Source organism: Callorhinus ursinus, unplaced genomic scaffold (assembly GCF_003265705.2).
Source record: "Callorhinus ursinus isolate GAN/ISIS: 27379988/994484 unplaced genomic scaffold, GSC_fseal_2.0 scaffold75, whole genome shotgun sequence".
Lineage (NCBI taxonomy): Eukaryota > Metazoa > Chordata > Mammalia > Carnivora > Otariidae > Callorhinus > Callorhinus ursinus.
In genome coordinates this window covers 3,299,782-3,324,700 of record NW_027397137.1, presented here as the reverse complement: position 1 = coordinate 3,324,700, position 24,919 = coordinate 3,299,782, and the positions used below count along the sequence as shown (strand labels likewise).

The 24,919-nt window shown below is 53.9% G+C and overlaps 1 protein-coding gene across 4 annotated transcripts in view; it reads left to right on the top strand.

Annotated features, from left to right (window-relative positions):
* PRDM15 (PR/SET domain 15) overlaps nucleotides 1-24,919 on the top strand; it is a 62,470-nt gene that overhangs the window by 8,688 nt on the left and 28,863 nt on the right. For 2 of the 4 annotated variants that reach the window (XM_025863474.2, XM_073887056.1), the window contains exons 2-7: nucleotides 11,315-11,360; nucleotides 11,914-12,007; nucleotides 14,113-14,266; nucleotides 16,010-16,262; nucleotides 21,763-21,864; nucleotides 23,407-23,631. In XM_025863474.2, coding sequence (XP_025719259.2) covers nucleotides 11,324-11,360; nucleotides 11,914-12,007; nucleotides 14,113-14,266; nucleotides 16,010-16,262; nucleotides 21,763-21,864; nucleotides 23,407-23,631 — 865 coding nt within the window. In that variant the 5' untranslated portion in view covers nucleotides 11,315-11,323. Of the gene's footprint in view, nucleotides 1-10,883; nucleotides 10,961-11,314; nucleotides 11,361-11,913; nucleotides 12,008-14,112; nucleotides 14,267-16,009; nucleotides 16,263-21,762; nucleotides 21,865-23,406; nucleotides 23,632-24,919 lie in introns of all 4 variants that reach the window. The other 2 variants (XM_073887057.1, XM_025863475.2) reach the window with 2 other exon arrangements.

Here is a 24,919-nt window from a genome sequence, read left to right as displayed (position 1 = left end):
GCTGTTTTATGGGGTTGTGACGATGAGCTACAATTTCAAAACCATACCTGTGCCGGCTGGAAGGGGACTCATTGTGCAAATGAGGCAACCAAGGCCCGCAGAGAGGAAATAACTAACACGGAGGTGTCTAACATCCAGAACAGGGCAGAGCCAGACTCACACCCTGCTCCCTGGTGCCTGTGCCCAACAGCAGGACCAGGCCCTTCCCTTGCACTGACGCACCCAGTCTGTGCTCTGGACTGCGGTTCTCTAGCATGTGAAACAGTGTGTGTAGAAGTGTTCCTGCCCAAGTAAGTTCAGACACTGCTGGGCTGAACACATTCCAGCAGATTTTTATTGCAGGACTTCTCAGGGCCTTTACTGGGCCATTGTGAATCAAGACTCCAGAATGGGAATCTGCAATGTCTCACAAATTTACTGGCCACAAAATTCCTCTCTACCCACCTGCTACTTCCCTGGGGTCCACCCCACCCCCCCCCGCCCCCACCGCCAGACCATCTTTCAGGAACGTTCTACAGCACACATTTGTCAAGATAGCTCTTGTTTGTTTGCTTTTTCCTTTTTGTCATTTTTCCCTTAATGCTTTTAATATTTTCATGGTGCATGTGCCCAGTGGGAAAATGTCCTTCTAGCTTAAAAAGAATTCCCCAAGCCCTAGACCAGGGCTGAGCACTTGATATGGCTGATCCGAAGGAAGATAGGATATACGTATGAAAAAATTCATTAATGTTATATTAATTACATATTGAAATGATAATATTTTGGCTATATACTGTTCACTAAAACGTTAAAATTACATGTGTGAATTCCAGCAAGCTTTCATGTAGGTAAAGGTAAGATTGTTCTAAAAATTTATACAGAAAGTCAAGGAATGAGTATGGCTTAAACCATTTTGAAGAAGAATAAAGTGAGAGGCAACACTCCACCGCGTTTTAAGACTTACTCCAAAACTATGGTACTTCCGACGGGAGTGACTGCTGTCCACTGAACGTGGTGCTGGCTGGGCACAGACGCAGCGGACGTTGAAACAGAAGAGAGAACCCAGACATAGAGCCGCAGGAGTAGGGCCACTGGTTTTGGGCAGAGGCGCAGAAGCATTTCGGTGGTGCTGACCCACTTGCTCATCTGTAGGCAGAATGAACCTTGACCTCACATCTTATACAAACATTAACTCAAATGGGAAAATGCACTTAGCATGTTAAACCATAAGACTATCCTAAGAAAGCTAGGAGGAAATTTGGGGAGCCAGGGCTTAGCACACGGGTCGTAGACAGAACACCAAAAACATAATCCACAGAAGGGAAAATCAGTGAGTGGGACTTCGTCAAATTAAAAACCTTCGTTTTGCAGACTCCGTTGGGAGGATGCAACGCAATGCTGTAGGGAGGGAGAAAATGCTCGGGAGCCACGTTTGTGACGAAGGAGCTAGATATGTGGAAACCCTCAAAATACAACAGGGGAAAAAAAAAAAACCCAGACAGTCTGAGAAAATGGGCAAAGGACACGAGGGGACACTTTACTGATGGGATTTACAGATGGTAAAGTGGTACACGGGAAGGTGTCTGGTATCATTAGCCGTTAGGGACGTGTGAAGTGAAGCCACAGTGAGACACGGGTGTCCATCTGTGAGAGCGGCTAAAATCAAACTTGGCGACACCCCTGGATGCTGGCCAGGACACAGAGACACTGGGCCTCTCAAACATTGTGGCAGCTTCTCAGTCAACAAAGCGTGCACTTTTGGGAGACCCGGGCTGACCCCTTGCACTTTAGGGCATGTGCCCCAGAGAAGTGACGGCCGTGTCCACAGAAAGCCTGTGCACGATTGTTGATAGCTGCTTTATGTGCAGAAGCCCCAAGTGGGGCGAAGCCCAGGTGTCCCCTGGTGAGGGAACGGTTAAACCGACTGCATGGCACTCACGCCACGGAGTATCGCTCAGCAGTGGAAAGGGACACCCTGGATCCGTGTGACAACCTGAATGGACCTCAGGGGCATTTTGCTGAGTGAAAATAGCCAGTCTCCAAAGGTCCCATCCTGTACGATTCCATCCATACCACGTCCTTGAAACAACAGCATGTCAGAGATGGAGACTGGCTTCAAGGTGGCCAGGGGTTTGGGGTGGTGGGCCTGGAGGGGGTGTGATGTAGACGGGGCGCATCGGCAAGGTCTTCTCCCGAATGGAGCAGTCATCTTGCATCTGGATTGTGGAGGAGGCCATGCAGATCTGCAGCTGTGATAGCGGGACACAGAGTGCCACGGACACACACCGTGCCGTGGCCACGTGGGAACTGTGGTGTTCTGTGTAGTTACATAAGATAGACCATCAGGGAAGAATGTGTGAAGGGTATTTGGGGCCTCTCTGGGCTCTTTTGGAAATTTCCTGTGATTCTATAATTATTTCAAAATGTAACACAAACAACCCCCAGAACATCGCGTGTGTGGCTCACCGGAGACTTGTGCTGGAGGGCGCTGCTGGAGTAAGTCCAGGAAATCGTCCCAGCCAGGAACAGACTCGCGGGACGCCATCACCTTGCTCCCGGATCCGTTCCCGTCACATAGATGGTCCCAGGAGGGCAGGGAAGGCCCAGCCAGGCCAACAAACGAGAGATAATCTTTATTTCACACTTACGTCACCAGCCTCCCTGAAAATGCCTCTCCCTCTGAGTTATTTTTAGTTGCCTGTGTTTTAAGATTGTGATGTGTTCGTTTTGCAATGTTTCAACACGGGTTGCTTTTCCTAAATCAGTGCTTTTGCAGGTCACATTAAAAGATCATCTTTTTTCCGCCTCCTGTCCACTAGGATGGCAACTATAAAAACAAGTGAGGGCGCCTGGGTGGCTCAGTTGGTTGAGCGACTGCCTTCGGCTCAGGTCATGATCCTGGAGTCCCGGGATCGAGTCCCGCATCGGGCTCCCTGCTCAGCAGGGAGTCTGCTTCTCCCTCTGACCCTCTTCCCTCTCGTGCTCTCTGTCTCTCACTCTCTCTCTCTCTCAAGTAAATAAATAAAATCTATAAAAAAAATTAAAAAATAAAAACAAAATAAAAACAAGTGAACAGGGGCGCCTGGGTGGCTCAGTCGTTAAGCGTCTGCCTTCAGCTCAGGTCATGATCATGATCCCGGGGTCCTGGGATCAAGTCCCGCATGGGGCTCCCTGCTCAGCGGGGAGTCTGCTTCTCCCTCAGCCTGCTGCTCCCCCCCCAATCAAATAAATAAATAAAATCTTTAAAAAAATCAAATGAACAAAATAATGGGTGTTGGGAGGATGCGGGGCAGTTGGAAGCTTCGGGCACCGTCAGCAGGAACAGAAGGTGGCCCAGCCATTGTGGATGCAGTGTGGCGGCTCCTCAGACCATGAAACAAGAGTTACCGCGCGGTCCGGAGTTCCACCTCCGGGTTTGTACCCGAAGAAGAGCAGGGACTCGAAGAGATGCTTGTATCCCCACATTCACGGCAGTATCATTCACAATAGCCGAGGGGTGGAAACAGCCCAAGTGTCCATCAGCGGATGAATGGCTATGCACAGTGTGGCCTGTCCGTGCAGGGAAGGAGCGTCCAGGCTCAGGAGGAAGGGCAGTCTGACCCCTGGTGCCCCACGGGGGAGCCTGGAGGACATCGTGCTGAGTGACACGGGCCAGACACAAAAGGACAAGTTCTGTAGGAGTCCACCTACATGAGGGGCCTCCCGTAGTCAAACTCACGTGAAATAATCTTTGTAAAAAATGTCACACGTTCTGCTGAGGTTACGTAGAGGCTCTAACTACTTTTCTCTCCCGCTCCCAGGCCCCTTTACACAGGCCTGTGTTCCTGAGGAAATCTGAGTTGTGTGGTCTGTGCTGCTTCTCTCCTCTCCAGGTCGGTGTTTGACTAAGGGCGGGTTGTAGAAGCCTCCGGATGGCTGGTGTTCTGTAGAACCATACCGCGTTTTTATACAAGTTTCCTGAAAAACTCAGAATGGTCTGATGAGGTGTCTGGGCTTTCTGGACAGAGGGTGGTGGTGGGACGTTTGCCCCGCATCTCAGAGTCCTGGCTGATGAACCCTTGTAGCCATAGAAATGAACTCTGGTCCCCTCACCACCTGCACAAGGCGGCCAGGCTCGGGCACAGCAGGTGACCCGTGGCCATCATTGGAGGGATGTGGATGGCTTGGCGCTCTCATGCAGCCCTGCCTGGGCCCCAAACTGATTGTGACTTTGTGATTGACCCTGGGGGGGTGGACCTGCCTGGTAACCACAGGGGAAGCAGGTGCAGCTTGCTCAGACCTTTCCCCCTTTGTACCGAGAAGGGGTGCCTAGGGTTTCCCTGGGGGGTGGGAGCACTCCCCCCGGAAGTGGAGGGTAAGGATCTATTTGGCCAAATTTGGATCCCACACACCAGCCCTTCCAAGTTTCCTTCCAGCAGGCTCTGGGGTGCCCCTGCCCTGTCATATTTTGTGGAAGGGGAGAGGGCTTGTATTTGTTCTGCTGCCCCAAATGAAGCAGACCTTCACAATGTGGCACCGGCGGGTGCCTGTGGTTACCCGGGCAAGAGACGGACGCTGCCTTGCGTGAGCCGATAAAATGTTCTCACGGGCACTGGCCATTTTCCTGAAAAGCTGCCATTTCCTGTGACAGCATCATCAGTTTATAAGCTTTCTTCACTAACACAGATTTTCTGTTCAAACTTTCTTTCAAGTACCTGTAGCTGGAAACCCTTCAAAAGGCTCAGCGTCCAAGGGAGGGAAGGCAGGAGCCCCATGAAAGCAAGGCCAGGCCCGTGGCGCTGCCCCCAGAGGGCGCACAGCAGAGGGACCTCCCTGGGCCTGGCCTGCGTCGGGGGGACCGAGTGGCGGGCCCTGAGGCCTGGGCCGCGGGTGGTGGGGCCTCGCGCTGAGCAGGTGCTTTGTAAATACCAAGGAAGTGAGATAAGCATTTACAGTCACTTTTGATGGGAATGTGGGGAGTCTCTACCGGATCTCACCGCTAATCTACCCAAATTTTTGAAGTTCCCGGCCTAAGTTTGACAAATGAAGCGTTTGAAACTTTCCAAACAACTGAATTATCTGGAGGTACCGAGGAGTTCAGTGAAAAATATCAAGGCTCACTGTATATGGAGTATGGGGTACAAAGGATGTCAGAATTTGAAAAAGATCAAGATCAAGCTTCTGTTGGAAATCTAGTTAAAAAAAAACCCAGACATTGTCCGTGATTTATGACTTGAGGTAACCGTTTAATAGGAAGGGTCCACCTCGTTTTTGGATTTGGGAGGGAGAGCAGTTGACGGGGAGGGAGGTGTCTGGAGGGTGAGCCTGGGCTCTGTCTTGAAAGAGCAGGACTTGGGCAGGGCGGGGGGCTCCAGGGGAAGCAAACTGAGGGAGGCAGGCCGAACCCCAGGAGGGGACCTCAATCCACAGCTGGGGGCTGGGGGGGAGCACAGGGACGTACACGGAGAAGGGGCCAGCTCTTTTAGCACATGCCCCCCCCCACCCTGTGCCTGGCCCTGTGCGGGGCCGAGCAAGGCTGGTGGCTCTTACCCTGTGGGTCCTTCAGGGTCACTAGGTAAATGACACACAGAAGTGATTACAGTGGTCAAAAGTGCAGTGAAGGAAAATTGCAGGGTGCTTTTAGAAAGTGTTACAAGGCCTTAATTTGGACAGGTGGACCAGGAAACCCCTGCCCAAAGATGTGCCAATTAAGCCAAGATGTGAAGCATGAGTAGGAGTTAGCCCGAGGCAGAGCTGGGAGAGGTTCCAGGCACAGGGAACAGCATGTGGGAGGCCCGGAGGCAGGAGGGCACTGGGTGCTTCTGGGAACTACAAGGAGGCCATTGTGGCCCGAGAGGGTCAGCGAGGGGGAGATGAGCAGAGGAGGCTGGTGGGCTTGGGTTTCATCCCGGCGACAGTGGGAAGCCATCGGCTTTTAGGATGGCAGGTAATATGACAGGGTTCCAGTTCTAGAAGAAGCCCCCTCTGCAGTGTGGGAAACAGGGTGGCTGGCCAGCGTGGAGCAGGAAAAGTCTTCCAGGGACCCTTGCAGCCTTCCAGGAGGGAGAAGGTGGGGTGTGGTCAGGGGAGGCGGTGGAGGCTGCAGGTAGGGTCCGTGGGACCGTTGCCCCGGGGCAGGATGAGCCCGGGTCTCTGACAACCATGTTCTGAGATGTGGGAGGGCCGGGAGGGCCCCATTTGGCAGGGGAGCCAGGAAGGGTCCAGTGCTCGTTTCTGGCACGTTCAGCTGTTTGTGGCCTCCAGGTGAAGGTGTGGGTGGGCAGCTGGATATTCGTGTGGGACTCCTTGGAGCATTACCAGCCCGCACATGGTATTCACTTTGGCATGGAATTGGGTGTGGCTGCCCAGGGAGGGGTCCTGCAGAGGAGCCGTGAGAAGGGGTGGGGCTGTGCCCCAGGAGAGCCCAGACTAGGGTGGGCTGGAGGAGGAATCCCCCATGGGAGAGTGGTGGGGCGCGGGGGGGCCGAGAGAGGACAGTGGTTGGCTGTGTCCCGGGCGACCAATCAGGTGAGCTGAAGAAAAAGACGCCCTGTCCAAAGCCAGCTTGCTGGAAGGACGCGAGAGTGAATGGAAGAACCGACACGGGACGAGTGTGTGTTGGCACCATTTACAGATAATTTATTATGAGGACTTTGAGCACACAAAACAGTTGGCAGGTCAGCAGGCGCCAGCCCCCATGGACCCATCACCTGGCCGATCTGCCCCGTGTGTCCCTGTCTGGGAGCCCCCCCCCCCGGTAGTGCATGGAAGCAAACCCTGGCCCCGGGACTGAGTTTGTGTTTCAGTCCGCATCTCTGCAGAAGGATCCTAACCAGGAACCGCGATCCCCAGCCCAGCTGAAGCATCTAATGCTAGCTCTTTAATGTGCTCGAATACCAGAGTTCGGCTTGCCAGCTGTCCAGTGAGAGTCTCACACGCTGTTTCCATCAGGATCTGGGCCACACCCGCGCTGTGCCGGAAGTCACTTCAGTGGGGCGCCTGGGTGGCTCGGTCGGCTCAGCGTCCAACTCTTCGGTCATGGTCCCAGGGTCCTGGGATCAAGCCCCGCATCCAGCTCCCTGCTCAGCGGGGAGCCTGCTTCTCCCTCTCCCTCTGCCTGCCACTCTCCCTGCTTGTGCTCTCTTCTCTCGTTCAAATAAATAAAATCTTAAAAAAAAAAAAAGTCACTTCAAATCTGTAGATTTTCCCTCCATATCTTTTCTTAATTGACCTTTTAATTTTGAGATAACTGTGGATTCCCATGCAGCTCTGAGAGAGACGGCAGAGCGATCCCATGTGCCCTCTGCCCAGATCCCCATCGGTGACACCATGCAGGACTCCAGCGTGGGGTCACGTCCAGGATGGTGACGGTCACACAGTGCAGGTACGGAGCACCCCACCCCCACGGGGCACCCTCCTGCTGCCTCCTTACAGCCTCACCCGCCGTCCTTCCCGAACCTGCACCAGCCACGACTCTAGTCCCCAGCTCTGTATTTCGTCATTTCAGGGAGTTATATAAATGGGATCAGACAACATGTGACCTTTGGGATTGGCGTTCGTAGCACCATTCTGGAGGGTCCTCCAGAGCCTGATGTGTATCCGTGGCTCACTCCTTTTCATTGCGGACAAGTCTTGCAGGTGTGGGTGGACCACAGACCGGGGTCACCCATGGGGGGGCCACGGGGCCTGTTTCCGGTCTGGGCTGTTGTGAATAAAGCTGCTGTGAACAGTCGTGTGCAGGTTTTTGTGTGGATGGAAGTTTTTATCTCTCTGGGGTAAGTGCCCACGAGCACAATGGCGGGGTCACAGGCCAGGTGCATGTTGGTTTCATGAGACACCGCGGGCTGGTCTCCACTCCCACCCGCCACCCATGGGTGCCCGGGTTCCCTTATCCTGTGCCGCTCCGACAGGAGCACCCTGACCTCTCAGTGACCTGTTGAATGTGTCTCTCTGGCGGTCGATGGGGGCGGCCACCATTTCCTGTGCTTGTCATTTATGTATTTTCCTTGCTGAAATGTATTTTGTGTCTTTTGTCCATTTACTGACTGGATCATTTGTGTTTTACTGGTGAGCTTTGAGAGCTCTTGGCACGTTCGAGGTTTGGATGTGTGGTTTGTGAAGATGCCTCCCGGTCTGTAGCTGGTCGTCTACCCTCCTGTGTCTTTTGTAGAGCGAAACTTTAAATTATGATAAAGTCTAAGTAGTTTTCTGTTTATAGACGACTCTTTTGGTGAGAAGTCTAAAAACTGCCTACCCTAGATCTCAATGATTTTCTTCTATATTTTTCTAAAAAATGCTACTATTTTATGTTTCAGGTCTAGGATCGTGACGAGTTAATTTTTGTATGAGATGTGACATCAAGGCTCATTACCCCCCCCATCCACTTGCCCCAACACCACTTGCTGAGAAGGCTGTCTGTCCTTCCTTCATGAGTAGCTTTTATGCACCCACCAAAAACTCAACTGAGCCTGTTTGTGTGGGTCTGTTTCTCGGTTTCCATTGACCTTGGGCCTGTCCCTTCACCACCAGCGGCGTCCTCATGGAAGTCTTCTTTTTCAAGGCTGATTTTCACAGCTGGTATCCCTGGGCCCTGCCTGGGAGCTCGGCACCACGGGGAACGTTTGTCTGGGATCGCCCCCCACCCCCAGTGCCCCACAGCTGACATGCCTGGTCTGAGCCCAACTGGCGTTCTTGATAAGTTTGGTTTCCTGATGCTGTTAGTGTGGTCTCCCCGTGACCCCAGCCGTGGCTCGTTGGTTCTTGTTGCTGTGGTGCTAGGCAGATGGGAGGGTGGGCAGCGGCGCTCAGAGGCGGGGTGCAGCAGAATGACCTGGGGGTCTGTGAGGGCGGGGTACGAGGACCCATCCCAGAGAGTCGGCTTCAGCAGGTCTGAGGAGGGGCCTGAGAATTTGCATTCCTGAGAAATTCTCAGGGGCTGCTGGTGTTGGTCCACGGACCACTCTTGGAGAATCACTGGCGTAAGGTAATGTTTCCCAGGATGGGGGTTAAAATGGCCAGATCTCATGCTTATGGTCTTTCTGGGTTATTTTCCCTAAAACACTATGTATAATCCGTCGTCCTGGAATTTCTTACATGCCGCAAATGTCCGGAGACTGGACTTTCCCGTGTGGAGGGACCATCTGAGCGCTAAGGGGATTTTGAGACAACAGTATCCATTCATCAGTTGATGGACACTTGGACTGTTCTAGTATCTTGGCTATTGTAGGTAATGCTGCTGTAAACATTGGAGTGTATGTATTCCTTTCAGTTAATGTTTTTGTATTCTTTGGGTAAATACCCAGTAGTGGAATTACTGAATCATATGGTAGCTCTATTTTTAACTTGTTGAGGACCCTCCATACTGTTTTCCAGAGTGGCTGCACCAGTTTGCATTCCCACCAGCCGTGTAAGAGGGTCAGCCCTTTCTCCACATCCTCACCAACACTTGTTGTTTCTTGTGTTATTGATTTTAGCCATTCTGACTGGTGGGAGGTGATTTCCTGGATGATGATGAGTGACGAAGAACATCTTCACATGTGTCTGTTGGCCATCTGGATGTCCTCTTTAGAGAAATGTCTGTTCATGTCTTCTGCCCATTTTTAAATTAGATTATTTGGTTTTTTGGATGTTGAGTTGTATCAGTTCTTTTGAATAATAACCCTTTGTTGGATATGTCATTTGCAAATATCTTCTCCCATTCTGTAGGTTGCCTTTTTGTTTTGTTGACTGTTTCTTTCCCTGTGCAGAAGCTTCTCATTTTGATGTAGTCCCAATAGTTCATTTTTGCTTTTATTTCCTTTGCTTTAGGAGACCTATCTAGAAAATGTTGCTACGGCTGACGTCAGAGAAAGTACTGCATGTGCTCTCTTCCAGGGTTTTTATGGTTTCTGGTCCCCCATTTAGACCTTTAATCCATTTTGAGTTTATTTTTGTGTTTGGTGTAAGAAAGTGGTTCAGTTTCATTCTTTTGACCAGTATTCGCAACATTATCTGTCTTTTTCCTCTTGCATAGTCTTGCCTCCTTTGTTGAAGATTAGTTGACTGTATAATTGTGGATTTATTTCTGGGTTCTCCGTTCTGTTCCATTGATCTATGCATCTGTTTTTGTGCCAGTCCCATACTGTTCTGATGATTACAGCTTTGTAGTATATCTTGAAATCTCGGATCGTGATACCTCCAGTTTAGTTTTTCTTTTTCAAGATTGCTTTGGCTGTTTGGGGTGTTTTGTGGTTCCATACACATTTTAGGATTGTTTGTTCTAATTCTGTGAAAAATGCTGGTGGTACTTTAATAGGGATTGCATTAAATATGTAGATTGCTTTGAGTAGTATGGACGCTTTAACAATATTTGTTCTTCCAATCCATGAGCATGGGATGTCTTTCCATTTGTTTGTGTCCTCTTCAGTTTCTTTCATCAGTGTTTTCTAGTTTTCAGAGTACAGGTCTTTCAGTTAGGTGAGCATCTTTATTTCCATGTTATAGGTCAAAGAATCTAGGCCCCAGAATTAACATGTCCAGGTCATCCCTCAAATGAGTGGGGGTTTCTAAACTCACAGGATCAACAGAAAACAGAAGTGACTGCTCTGATAGAGTTTTATGTGGTGAGCAGGAGCGCTCTCCTCCATGATGCTCTCTCTGGTCCCCAGGAGACATGGGTGTGCACTGGGTGTCAGGCCTAGGGTAGCGGCTGAAGGAAGACAGAGATCGTACTAGACGTGAGTGTCCTTGAGGAGTTCACAGTCCAGTGACAGAGGAAAGAGAACCAGAGGTGACAGTGTGAAACCGGCTTTTAAAAATGGTGATATATTTGTTTTACAAACGGAAACCTTCGGCTAATATAAAAAATGAGTCTAGTTCATAAAGACTTTCTAATCTAGAGGACATTCAAATCAATTGCTTTTAATAAAAAAAAAACATTATTTTAGGTGAGAAAACAACTCAAAGCCCCCAGCCTCATCACAATAAAGGGGACCCCACTGCTTGGTGCCTTTAAGACCTCCAGGTAAGGTCCCCGCACGGGATCGAGGAACCTTTAACAGGACTTGTCTTTAAAAATTGCTTGGCAAGGGCGCCTGGGTGGCTCAGTCATTAAGCGTCTGCCTTTGGCTCAGGTCATGATCTCAGGGTCCTGGGATCGAGTCCCGTGTTGGGCTCCCGGCTCAGTGGGGAGTCTGCTTCTCCCTCTCCCCTACCCCCTGCTCCTGATCGCTCTCTTTCTCATTCTCTCTCTCTCTCAAATAAGTAAAACCTTAAAAAAAGAAGAAAATCCAATTCTTTTAAAAATAAGTGAATAAATAGATAAATATTGCTTTGGCAAAAAGCTCATTATTAACAACATGCCCTTGTTCCCTGACAGGTGTCAGAAATGGCTGAGGACCGGAGCGAGGAGATCATGTTCATCTGTAAGCAGCCCCTGGCTTGTCCTGGAGCCCGGGGGGGCTTTTACTGGCCCAGCAAAGCCACATCCACCTTTTGTTTTTATATGACAGAAAAGCTGCTTCTTTTGAAGTTGAAATGACTTTGCTTGCTCTAAGAAACACCTTTATTGCACGAAAAATGCACTGCAGGGGTGTGGTTCTAAAAGGATCATCTTTCTCAGAACGCTGGGCAAAGGCCGCTTTGCAGGGGGTGGGACTAGATTCAAAAAAGTAAGCCAGGGGTTTACAAAGAGACGTATGATATGTCAGATTTATAGCAAACAGGTTAAATAGGTGAGTTTTCATTTATTCTCATTCCTCGGGAAGATCTTGTTCTTTGTCAGCGTAGAGTCACTATATACTTTGAAATGTGCCACAGAGGGAGGGCTTTTCCTTGGGGGCCACATCCTGCGTTTGCACCATTTTCGTATTTGTGGTGAGCACCGTGGGTCACCCCCATCGGGCATGGAGCCTGCGATGTCCTGGGAGGGCCCCTCCCAGCACTCTGTTCTCTCTGATGCTTTCATTTCTTTTGCAGGGTGTGAGGATTGCAGCCAGTACCATGACTCCGAATGTCCTGAGCTGGGCCCCGTGGTCATGGTCAAAGACTCCTTTGTGTTAAGCAGGGCACGGTGAGTGGCTACCTTGAGCTGGCTTTAGTCCTTCCTGTCAAACGGGGCTGTCTGAATGTGGACCCTACATCTGCAGAAAGGGGAGGCCTTTTAGGGTCCCTGGACCCAATTCCAACACGGGGTTCTCCGCACACGACTCAGACACCAGCAGGATTCAGCTCTGACCCTGTCTACCCAGAGACGGCACTGGACCCCACAGGATCAGGGCCCAGTCCTACAAGAACGCCCCTCACCCCCATTCCAGACGCCAGCTGCAAGCCCCAGGCTGTCACAGAACTCTAGGAAACACTTACTTTAACCAGCTTATTAAAGGATGTGATAAATGATATGACTGAACACCCAGATGAAGACCCCGTACCTCCACATGTTCACCAGCCTAGAAGCTCCCTACCCAGTCCTTTTGGGTTTTCTGGAGCCTTCGTTATGTAGGCCTGACTGCCTGAGGCATTGCATTGGCTGACCCAACCTCCAGCCCCTCTCCCGCCCCGATGGTGGGGGCGGGGGCAGTGACTAGAAGTTCCAGCCCTCTACCCATGTGGCTGGTGGGGTCTAAAAGTCACCTTCATTATGGCTTAGAAGTGTTTTTGGGAACTGTGGATGAAGCACTTAAGTCCGAGAAACATATTTGGTCATCGGAATGACCAGATGCGTATTTCTTATAAATCGTGATATCACAGGAGGAAACTGCAAAAAGAGAAGGCAGGACTTGGAGCATGACTGTCCTCAGGTTGCGGAGGACACCTGTGATTTCCATCCCATGGTGAACGGAGCAGCCTGCCCCCAGGAAGAGCCAGGACATGTTTGGAAGGGTTCAGAGTGAATGTCTTGTTCTAGTTCAGCGTCCCCAGGGGCCAAGCATGGCCGCCGTGGAAGAGCCGATGGGCCAAGGCTGCAGGTCCGCTCATTCCGTTCTCCCCGTGGCCTGAACCTGAGCCTGCCGTCTAACGGACGCCCGCTGTGGGCTGCGTGGGACCCGGCGCAGTGAGGGCAGGTCGCAGCTCCTGGAGAAACGCCAGCAGATCTAACGAGGAGATTCAGTGGCTCTGCCATTCTCGTTCCGGGCACCTGGGGGGCCGGAGCCAGGGCTCTGAGGGACAGTCCGTCCACAGCCCGGGTCAGCCACGTGGGGGCTGTCTGGACTGAGACAAGGCATTCTGTTTTCCGCCCTGTCCCCCCTGCAGAGGTGTGATCCGTATTGTGTTATACACAGTACCTGCCACTTGGAGGTGCTGTTATTTTGGTGCTCTTTCTAGAAGCTTCCCAACTGGTTTTCCAGTGACTCACCTTCTCAAAACAGATTCCTGTCTTTGCCAGCTCTCCCCTAAAACCTTCACTAAGTTAACCTGTTGCCCACGAAACGCCAGTGGCAGCTATCAGTCCCGTGGCGGGAACCCTCCGTGATTGGATTCCTCCTCCTTAGCCCGGCCTTCTGCTCGGCCCTGGGAGGGGGCTGCGCTCCAGGCTCCCTGGTGTCCCACCTGCTCGTGGATGTGGGTCAGGCTTGCCCAAGCCTTGGCTCGTGCTGGGGTTCCGGCCCACGGGCCTCCCTCTTTCAGCGCCCCGTCCTCGATGCTCTCGGCATTTAGGTAAAAGCGTCCTCAACAGAATTGGCCCATTCAGCCTAGGTGGAAACCCTTTCCTGCCCCTGGGAATGCCGTGGCACTTTTCCCTTTCTCATGGTGCTTTGCATGCGGCACCTCATCATGGAGCTCCCCCCGCCTCCCTGTGGGCTGTGCGGCTCTGGGGATGAGAGCTCGGTCCCGTTCATCTCCCCTGGCCCATTGCAGCCCACGCCGGTGGTGTCTCCTGGGTGGGGATGTCAAACACATCCTTTAGTAAACGGCCCCTCCCTCTGCATGGGCTCTGGGTGAGTTGTGCTAGGGCCCTGGGGCCGGTCTCCCGTGGCTCAGGCCGTTAAGGAGCTGGGTGTGCACTGGCCACTGGGCCATCACCCCTCTGTCCTCAGTAGGAAGCTCTTTCTCACCCCCAAGGGTGGTATTTCAGTGAGAGCGAGCTTGTGGGCCATCCACCCATCTGTTCCCGGTGTGGTGGCCGTCCTCAGCCAGCGGCGCTTGAGGGCTGAGGGCCTCCTGTTCCATTTCTAGATCATCTCTCCCTTCCAACCTGGAGATCAGGCGACTGGAAGACGGAGCCGAAGGAGTGTTTGCTGTGACCCAGCTCGTTAAGAGAACACAGTTTGGTCCGTTTGAGTCGAGGAGAGTGGCCAAATGGGAGAAGGAATCTGCGTTCCCACTGAAGGTACGGGCCAGGGCCAGCTTGGGGAGGGGACAGGTGCGACCTGCCCCCGACCCTGGGCCAGGAGAGCTGTGCATCCCACTGATAGATCGGTGTCTTCTGCGGCTTCAAAGACCCTAGTTCCACTTTCTTCCACGACAGTGGTTCTCCTTTTATTTTAGTTTGTTTTTATGTCACAAAAGCATCAAAGTAGAGCCAGTATTTTGCACTTTTCAACTTTGCCAACCCCTGAAGAGAGGGTATTGAGAACACATGCAAGAGCAGACCCACCAGGCTGCCCTCACTTCTCTCACGCCCTGGACTGGCATGCAGCCTCCGGGCACTGCCTTCTGCGTGTCGTGGGGCCATGTCAGCGCGGGCACGCTCACGCCTGAGTGGGCGACTAGGACTTGGCAGAGCTCTTTCAAAAGGAAGGGGTTTCGTTTAGGCAGTGATGAGACACGGGTGCAAAGTTGAGCGGCACATCAGACCGAGAAAAGACAGCTTTTATGGGAAATGGAGCAAAATAGAATGGATGTCAGTTGCAGGGAAGGCTTTGAGTTCTCGAAGGAAGGCGTGTGGACGCGCCTTGGGGCCGGGGACTCAGGGTTCTGTGCCCACCCCCAGCATGCGCCCGGTCCAGATGCGCCTCCAGAAACGTCTGTAACGTGAGCGGTGCTGGTCTTGCTGCAGTGACCCACAGAGTGAGCTTTTCCTAGAGGCCTAGCAGATACCCGCGTGTTCAGGACAGGCCGGAGATGGGTAGCCTCGAGGTTTGGCAGTTCTTGGAAAAGTTGAGCTTACAAGGCAGATTTCAGCAAAATGGGAAGGAAGGAAAAGTATTTGATTTGTTTGCCAACAAAAAATGAAAGAAAGAAAGGCTGTTTTATGTGAAGGAATAAAGAAGCCAGAGGCCACGCCCCGCGAAGGCCATTGGCTGCCGTCCTTCGCAGAACCTGGGGCGCTTGGATGCACACAGTTGCTGTGGGCACATGGTCAGGCCGAGGCCCCTTTGAAAAGTCCTCTGTGCCCGTTTTGGCTTCCTTCAGTGACTCAGCTCTCCAGGTCTGTGTCGGATACGGAGTTGTTTTCAGCACGGCCTCACCGGAGGCCCCCTCCGCCTCCAAGGGCCCCATCCTCCGAGGGGGCTTCTAGCACCTTAGCAGTGGGGAGCCCTATGGGAAAAGCTTGGAGCGGGGAGAGCAGGGAAGCCGCATTGGCATCAGAAAAGAGGGCCAGACCCTCCTCTACTCGTGTGGTGACTTTGAACTTCAGATTATCAGCGTTTCTTCCCTGTTGCCATCCATCCGGCGGTGTTAGGGGCCAGGGCGCAGGGACTGACCGGAGTTAGTGGACACACCTGTGAGAGCAGGGCGGCGCGCGGGTGTCCCGGTGCCCACGCGGAGCCCCGGTAGAACTGAGGCATCCTCGATCCCAGCTGGGCCGTGCACGGCGTTCAGGTGTCCGGATGGCACCTGAGCAGGGGGAGCACTCAGGTGTCCCGGTGATACCTGGGCCAGGTGTCATTATGCCCACTTGGAACCGATTAGAGCCTGAGAATCCAGCCTCTGTACCCGGACCAGTAGACTTCAGTTGTCCCAGTTCCCGCCTGGGCCATGTAGAGAACTCAGGTGCCCCGTGAGCCCTGAAACGGGCTCTGGCCCTGTCTGCTGGTTGCCGCCCGCCCCCCCCCCCCACGCACTGACCTGCGGACGGGTGGCTAACAAGCTCCTTCCCTGGCCGCTTGGCGGCCCTGCCCACCCCCAGGTGTTCCAGAAGGATGGGCATCCCGTGTGCTTCGACACCTCCAACGAGGACGACTGTAACTGGATGATGCTGGTGCGGCCGGCAGTGGGGCCCGAGCACCAGAACCTGACGGCCTACCAGCACGGCAGCGACGTGTACTTCACCACCTCAAGGGACATCCCCCCGGGCGCCGAGCTGCGTGTGTGGTACGCCGCCTTCTACGCCAAGAAGATGGACAAGCCCATGCTGAAGCAGGCCTGCTCCGGAGCCCACGGTACACACGGCCCCGCTGCCTGGTGGCCAAGGGGGCGCTGTGCCGGCGAGCCACTGCGGTGCGGGGGGACGAGGGCCTGCTCTTGACCCAATGGGCCTGGGTCGGCCATTCTGCTCGCTCAAGGTCTGGGCTCGCCCCTAAGCCGGACACCGGCTGGGGGAGCAGGGCGCTGGGGCCCGACAGGCTGATTCTCAGCTCTGCCCTCCGGGCTTTTGATGCAGTAACTCCTCCTCACCCACCGTCCTGCAAGGGCACATGGTCGGGCGATCGTCTCTGTTTTGGGACAGAGGAAACGGAGCACAGAGAGGTTGGGGAACCTGCCCTGAGTCACAGTGCAGGAGATGGAGGAGTCGGGGTTCGGACCGGAAATCCGGCCCCAGGCTGGTGCTCTCCAGCTTGTGGCAGCCTCCTCCAGATCTGGGGGGTGTGCGCAGGGGCGTGTGGGTGCGTGCATGTGTGTCCGGGAAAGACCTGGCAAAGGTCGTATGTGTGATTTGCCCACATCCAGCATTCCCATTGGAAAAGCAGCCCAGTTAGTGTCCTGCCGCCCCGGGGTGCGGGGCCTCCCTGTGTCAAGGGGGCCCTCCTGCCCAGTCGTGAGCCCCTGCAGTGCAGCCGAGAGCACGTGAGGCCGCCGCTGCACGTGTACCTGATGCCGCCAGAGGCAGGCACCCCTGTTGTGGCCACAGTGGCTTGCTCAGGGGGAAGAAAGAGCCCTCTCTGACCCCCGCCCGGCCCCCGCACTGCCGGATTCTGACAGGAAAATGGTTTCCCTTCTCTGGTGAACACGATGTGATACAAAGAGGGTCTTAACGTATTTTTAAGGCTCCGGTCTGTCCCGGGTGGTCGCGGCTTTGTGACCTGCTCCCCTCCCCCTCCGTGGAGCCCTCCTGGTTTTCCCTGTGCCAGCAGTGTGAGGAGAGGCGTCCGTGAGGCTGCCCAAACCAAGCAGACCTTAAGCAGCTCAAACAACAGAAAGGGGCTACCTCTCAACCCCGGAGCCTAGAGGTCCTGACCAGGTGTTGGCAAAGCTCGTTCCTTTTAGAGGCCTCTCCCGGTTTCTGGTGTGGCCAGCAGCCCTTGGCGTTCCTTGGCTTGTAGATGGTGTCACCCCGATCCCTGCCCCTGTCCTCGTGTGGCCTTCTCTCCCCTGTGTCTCTGTGTTCTCTCTTGTAGGGACACTAGTCACTGGACTGAGGGTCCGCCCTACTCCAGTATGACCTCATCTTAATGACGTCTGCAAAGACCCAGTCCAGAGATCGCAGGCAGATGTGAATTTCAGGGGGCCGCTCTTCCACACGCTAAAGGCTGGGCGGTGGTGGTGGGGGGGGAGTGTGGAGCCACTGAGGGTGATCTCGGGGAGTGGCGGTGGGGAGCCAGATGGCCAGATGGCCTGTACTCCGGTTCTGGTGGCTGTGGAGGGCTTGCCACCTTCACAGAGATATTTGCAGAGGAAGACTGGGAGCTTTATGAGGTGTACTTCATTTTGGTAATGAAGGCCACAGGAAGAATTTGGAGAGACCCACAGCTTTTCACCCGGCTGCTGTCAAGCCCGCCCTTTAGGAGTTGCTAAAACCAGGTGCCTGGCCTGGCCCCGGGGAGGCACTGACGTGTCTGGGCCAGGCATCACTTTGGAGCATGGTGTGGCCAGGCTCACGGGTGCCATGCAAGATCTTCAGGATCTTCCCGATCTGGCTTTCTCGTGTTCCGGATTCCTTCTGGCCTGGGCAGCTGATGTGCACGCCCCGGGGCCAGCCAGACTGCAGGTCACGGTGTGGGTTATTAGAGGCTGGCCTTGTCAGCTGTGTCCTGCGTGATGTCTCCCCCTCACAACTCTCAGGTCAAGGAGCAAGGTTGCTGCCCCCCTCCCAGAGTTGCAGTTGTGCTTGCTTTTTACCTACGGGAGAACTCACTAATCTGGAGCTGCGTCTGAGAAGGGAGATTCTAATGAAATTGGTCTGGACTCTCGACCCGGACAGCTGCCTCCTTATTTGCCCCCAGCCACCCTCCTGGGGGATCCTAAGCTGGCTGTCCTTCATCCTCCGTGTGTCCCTTCTGAGAACATGGGAAACGATGGCTCATCACGTCCCCCTCAGCTGGAAGGCACAGTCCCCCAAAATGAGTCTGGAATCAGGGAAGCAAATAAGCAACTTAGGCACTCTGAAATCTTGGAAATACTTTTTATGGTTTTTCACTCTGTTTTGGGAGAAATGGCAGGAAAGTATTTCATAGAAATGCAGCGGAAGTTTCTTGACTACTGTTAACCGGCTGGTTAGATGGGTCCCTCATGTCTTACACCTGCTGAGTGATGGCTTAGCTCAGGTGGTGCTGGTAGCTCCCCAGAGGACACGCGACATCCGCCACCGTGCACAGTGCCTGTGGTAAAACAGTGACCTGGCAGCCACCCCAGGCTGCCGCACCCTGCCTCCGCCACCCTCTTCTCCCGCCCAGCCCCTTCCCAAAGCCCTGCCGCCCAGCGGAGCTTCTAGAACCCTGCTCCAACCCTGCCTGCCCTGAGTGCCTGGGCCCCCGCCGAGCAGTCTTGGGTGCTCCCCCAGCTGGAGCATTTTGTTGGGAGCCCACCATGCCCGTTTCTTAGACACTAGAGTAGGTGCCAAGACCTGTGAAGAGGGGCCTGGAACCAGCCAGAAAGCCGGGCATCTGCATGACCCTGATTACCCAGATCCGACAGGTCGGGAGAGGGCTTACCCTCTCCTTCCCAGCGATGAGGCCTCTGGTCTGCACGCCCTTGAGACCCTTGCAGTGGAGTGGAGGGAAGGGGGCCTTTGTGGCCATCACCGTGCCTTGGGCCCAGTGGTGGAGGGGCAGAGCAAGGCAAATGGGCCTTAGGGACCACCACTACGTTCTAGAAGAATCGTGCTGGGGGCCAGTGGACAAGGAATTATCTGCCCACAAATCATTCAGACTCTTTTTAGGTGAGCATCAGAAGTGCGGAGACTCATTAATTTCATTCGGCCTCTTTTTCAAATTTGCTTCAGAATACGTCTCGGTTATAGAAATCAGCCAATTTGCAGATGGCAGAGCTGACTTCTCAACACAGCAAAATCGGAGGATCAGATACGTCCTTGAAAAAAAAATAACTTCTGCTATATTTTTTTTCCGGGTAGGAGATTTACTTTTCACATTTTTTTCTTGGGCTGGAATTAAAGTTGGTTTCCTTGCTTTGCCCAGCTGGGCCTGTTGACAGGTGAAGGAAGGAGGGGCCCAGGAAGCGCATGGGTCTAAATGGGCAGGTACGAGGGCGCAGAGTGGCTGCAGTCCTCAGATACTGTCATCCCATCTTCAAAAGTACTTTTCTAATGAAAAAGATAAAATGTACATACATCCGTAACATGTGGAAAACCATTTTCAATCACCGTTTTAATGACTCTTGGCATTTTTGACTAGTAGTTTGCGGTATTTGTTAAAAATCAGCCCGGCTGACGTATAGTTTGCGCATGAGAAGACTTGGCAGTTTTCGGTGCACAGCTCAGGGGGTTTCGACAGAGGCGTGCAGTTGTGTCAGCCACGCCACGGCTGACATAGAGAACGTCGTCGCCAGCCCAGAGGGGCCTCTCGGTTCCCTCGTGCGGCTTTGCGCTCAGGCCCCTGGCGCCCAGCAAGCTGCCTTCTGTCGCTGTGGTTGGGCTGTGTCTCTCCTGGTCTCCAAGAGAGCCCCGCGTTTCCCCACAGGTGAGGTGTCGCTGTGCGTGTTTCCAGGCGTACTTGTAACTCACCGTCCCGCCTTTGGTACCGGCCCTCCTGTCGCTCCCTGTGCCGCATTGCTTGTGACCAGGCGGTGTTTCTGTTGCTTTGTCACATCTCTTTTGTTGGACGTTTAAGTGATGGGCCATCGAGAACTGCCTTCTGATTGTTGGCTCATTTTTGTTCTTTAAAAATTCTGATCTTTTAGCGATAATTTTTGGAAAATAGAGTTCTTCCCTTGATGGGGGGGTGGGGACAGAGGTCGCGACGGGTCCTTCTAGTTGGTCCCTCTGACTGGCGCCAGTGCAGGTTGAAGAGAAGGGCTTCTCATGTCACGTTAGTTTGAATCCCGTTTGTGGGGGTGGGGACCGTCCCACTGGAGATGGCAGCCCCTGGGCACCAGAAGAAATGACCTGGATTCACAGGTGTCCTTCCAGCTTACCCACTCGTCATCCCTTCCTGAACCCGTCACGTGCAAATGTCTCCTCCCCTCTTTCGAGCCACGTGTGTTTGAGAAGGTGAGTGAGAAGCGGGAATTCGGCTCTGGCTCCCATTCATCCGTGATCTCGTCCTGACAGTCTTTGTGCGGTGGATCCGCGGGGGGCGAGGGAGAGCAGAGGGCCGGCTGGCCTGGAGCGTCCCCTAGACCGCGGGGCTCCCGCGGCACCTGCTCCGGACCCCTCCTGCTCTGCCTGTGTTCGTATAACTGACCACTTCACATCACATGTTTTCCCCTTATTATCTGAGGAGGACTCAGGAAATGGACACCAATAGTTGGAGCAGTGGCCTCTGGCCTGCATCTCTTGCTTCCTGTCTTTGCAAGCTTGTTGCTGGTTTTGGATACAGAAAGAGGGGTGCTTTGTCCCTGCTCCGAATGCATGTGCAGCTGCAATTCTGGGTGATTTTTGTTTAAGGACGCAGGAGTTTGCTGAACAGGTGACCCCCCGGAGTGTTGCGTGTGATGGGTCATGCGGTGGCCGAGTGGGAGTGGTGGTGAGGGTGCGTGGGGCCGCCCAACGGGGCCTGGAGAGACGGGGCCGGGCCAGGGGATCACGGCCGGAGGCTCGCTGAGAACGTCCCCAGTTTTTAGGTCCCACGGAGTGGTATTGTTGACAGGGAGCTGCGGTTCCCCTCCGCACAGCCAGTTCTCCCCCATTCCCTGAGCCCTGCCCACGTGTCTTTGGGGTGCGAGGAAGAGGGGCTGAGGGCCGTCACATCGGCTGCCTGCCTGCTCTTCAATTCTAATGCAAATGAAACAGAATTAAAACCTCGCTTCCTCGGGGGCAGGAGCCCCACCACGGCTGCCACCTCAGATGGCGAGGCGTATTCAGAGCGATCGTTGCAGAAAGTTCTGCAGGACAACACCGGGCCGGAAGTACGGCCACACCAGGCCCAGGGCACACTGACGGCCAGTCTCTCGTACGAGCCAGAGAGAGACTGAGGAATTCAGTTTAATCTGAAGGGTTTTTTTCTCGAAGTCGTGTAAAGGGATGCATCTGGTCCCACTGGCCCGGCTTCGGGAGGAGTCACGTTTCTGTAACTGGCAACAGACCCCGCATCGAGCTGCTCCAGCGCCACCTGCCTGTGCTCAGTCTCCTCACCTGTGAAATGGGGGCGTCCCTGGGGACCGCAGGAGTGCACGCGTGTCAAGCCCGGGGAGCAGGGCCGAGAGGGGAGCTGTGCGGACCGCCAACATAGCGCCGGCCCCGGGCGGACAGGCGCACCCCCTGCGGTGCTGGGCTTGGGTGGGGGGGACGCGCTGCTATGCATCACCCTTCCCTCTGCTCTTTTGAAGCTGCAGGCACGCCAGAAAGCAGCGCCGCGGTGGAGTCTGAGCCCAGCCCGTGGGTATGTAAAGTGTGTTCCGCCACCTTCCTGGAGCTGCAGCTTCTGAACGGTAAGCGCCGGTGTGCACGCTGGTGGGTGCCACTGGGAAGTCTGAGTGGAACGGCTCCAGGTTGTGCTGTTACTTCCACGCCGTCCCTTTGGACAGGTGGCCGCACATGGCCGGCAAGACGTTCCCTGGCCTAGTGTGAGCAGCTCACTCCCGGGCCGCTATGTAGACCCCAGCCGTGTGCCCCAGAGCTGCACGCGCTCGTGCTTGGACACTTGGCCTGGAACAAGGCGCCCACTGCGTGCCTGGCCCCAGGGCTCTCTCTTTCCCTCAGGCTCTGGCATCTTGCAGCTGGGGGCGGTTAGGCTCTGTGTTTTCTCCAGTCTTTCCAGGTGCGTTCAGCCAGGTGGGCTCATCATTGGCTTGTTCTGCTGTGTGGCCAAACTTCCAAGCCCTTCCTGTGACACACATCACATTCTGTTGTGTTTGCTTTTTTTTTTAAAGATTTTATTTATTTATTTGAGAGAGAGAGAATGAGAGATAGAGAGCACGAGAGGGAAGAGGGTCAGAGGGAGAAGCAGACTCCCTGCCGAGCAGGGAGCCCGATGTGGGACTCGATCCCGGGATTCCAGGATCATGACCTGAGCCGAAGGCAGTCGCTTAACCAACTGAGCCACCCAGGCGCCCCGTGTTGTGTTTGCTTTTTAATTTTCTTTCCCTCCCTGGACCCAGCTCCTCGAGGGCACTCACCCAGCACGATGACCCTAAGTACGGAACGAACAGAGAAGTAACAGCCCCTTCGTGCCGAAGGCCTGTGCTAAGCCAGTGGAGATTTGCCCTGGGGAGAATCGGTCCCCAGCCCTAATGTGCACACAGGTGCCATCTGTCATTTGCGTGTCAGTCCCCGACCTGTGTCGTGGCTTGTCTCCCTCCTCCTTGCCACGGTGCTGTGGCCCAGCCGGTCTGGGCCTTCACTGAGGGGACCTTGTCTGTTCTTGAACTCTGTACCCATCCCTGCCTGCCTGATGCCTGGGGTTCTGTAGTTGTCTTTCCCTGGGAGGTCTTGAAGGGCTTTCTTCAGTTGAAAGTAAAGCAAAGATTATTTGCTTCTGTGCAGTGTTTTTCAAGATAATATCGTTTATCGTGAGTTGAGTATTTCTCAGTATTTCTCTTTAGAGGCTACATTCTTAAGTAATTGTAGTATGAATTTATCATAAACATCGGAAAGCATGAGTAAGTATAAAGAAGAAAAGGAACATTGCCCGTAGTGTCACCGTCTGGAGAGAGCCACAGTACCGTGCTGGAACACCCTTCCGCACTTCTTCCTTGCACATACGTGTGCATGCAGGCTTGTACTTTTCATAAAACTGTGCGCATGGTGAACCTGCCCTGGTTTCATCACCTAATTTAGCTTTTAAAATAGTAGTCCTGTTTGGCGTGGTGAAAACGCTTTTATTTTCAAAAGCAGTGGAAATAAAGTTTATTTGCCTATGAAAGGGCACACTCTCAGCAAATGAAGGTAAAAACAAACAAAAATGGTGGTAGGAGGTGGGCGTACTGACAGGCTGCCTCATATCCTTGTGCATTTTCTTCCCTCTTCTGCAGAGCATCTGTTGGGTCACTTGGAACAAGCCAAAAGCCTTCCCCCAGCCAGCCAGCATGAAGCAGCTCCTGAGAAGGAACCAGATGTGCCCCGGGGGGAGCCTCCTGCAGTTCCCAAGAGTGTCAGTGCCACCAAAGAGCAGAAGAAAAAGCCTCGAAGGGGGAGAAAACCCAAAGCATCAAAACCTGAGCAGCCACTAGACATCATAGAAGGCAAGGAGCCAGCAGGTGAGGGCTGGTCCTGGGGGAGGAGCCAGCAGGTGGGGGCTGGTCCTGGGGGAGGAGCCAGCAGGTGGGGGCTGGTCCTGGGGGAGGAGCCAGCAGGTGGGGGGTGGTCCTGGGGGAGGAACCAGCAGGTGGGGGCTGGTCCTGGGGGAGGAGCCAGCAGGTGAGGGTATCTTGGGCTAGGGGCCTTATCAGTGGGAAAACTCAGTGTAGAGAGAACAGGTGGAGGTGGGACCTAGCCTTCCCTTTCGCCCTGACTCAGCTCTTCAGAGCACAATTCCCGTGTAACACAGTGGGTGCTGCAAAGCGTGCAGGTTGTGAATACTGACCAGGGTTCCACCTGGGTCACCAGCACCCTGTCAGGACAGAGAACATGGCCATCTCCCCAGACTTTCCTCCTTGGCTTTGCATGAATCAGTCTTGCCCCTCCTGGGGTTTCACATGCATCCCTCTTTCCGTGCCCAGCGTCTTGCTCGTGGCACATGGAGCGAGACTCTCCCACGCTGGGTTTTTGGCTGCTCATTGTCCTTGGCTGCCAAGCGGCATTGTTCCCCATGTGAGTGACCACCATCCGCTCCCACAGCACCTGTGCACGGGCTTGTAGCTTGCTTCCGGGCCGTGGCCGGGCCCATTCTCTGTGATGGTTTCCTCCATTGAGTTTGGAGGGACTCTGACCCACTTTCTTGGGTGTGCAGGGCCTGTGGCCCCTTGGTCCTCCCGTGACCTCTGCCGGCAGCACCTGGTACCAGCAGACTCCCGGGGGGGGGGGTCTCACGTATCGGGACCAGATGGGACACTGAGGCCTGGGTCCCCTCGCTGTCTTCATACTGGCCACTGGGCACTCGGCTGTCTGGTAGAGCTCTTGTTTCCTTTTCTGAGAGTGAAAAGAAATGCTTATTCTTTCCCAGAGTGAAAAAGTATTCAGAGGAGCAGCATTCATGTAATACTCTGGGATAGTCTGGGCCTTTCTGGCTCCTACAGCCAGCTCCAAGTTCACGTTCTGCTCAGAACTGATAGACGGACAAGTGATTTAAACCTCGCCTCCCCTGAGCAGCACCCCTACTTCTCTCTACACAGGTAGAGAAGATACGAGGGGCGCTGAAAGATTAAGTGCTTTTTTCCTTAATTATTAGTTGCATAGGACGACATAGAGCAGATGAAGTGGTAGAAACCAGGGGCTAAAATTTTTGTGTTATTGTCCCATATTTCATTTGTCCAGGGGTTCAGGCCGGGACACCTGTTATTGCAATTATTTGCTATCTGACTCTCATACAAAATGATCATCTGCTTT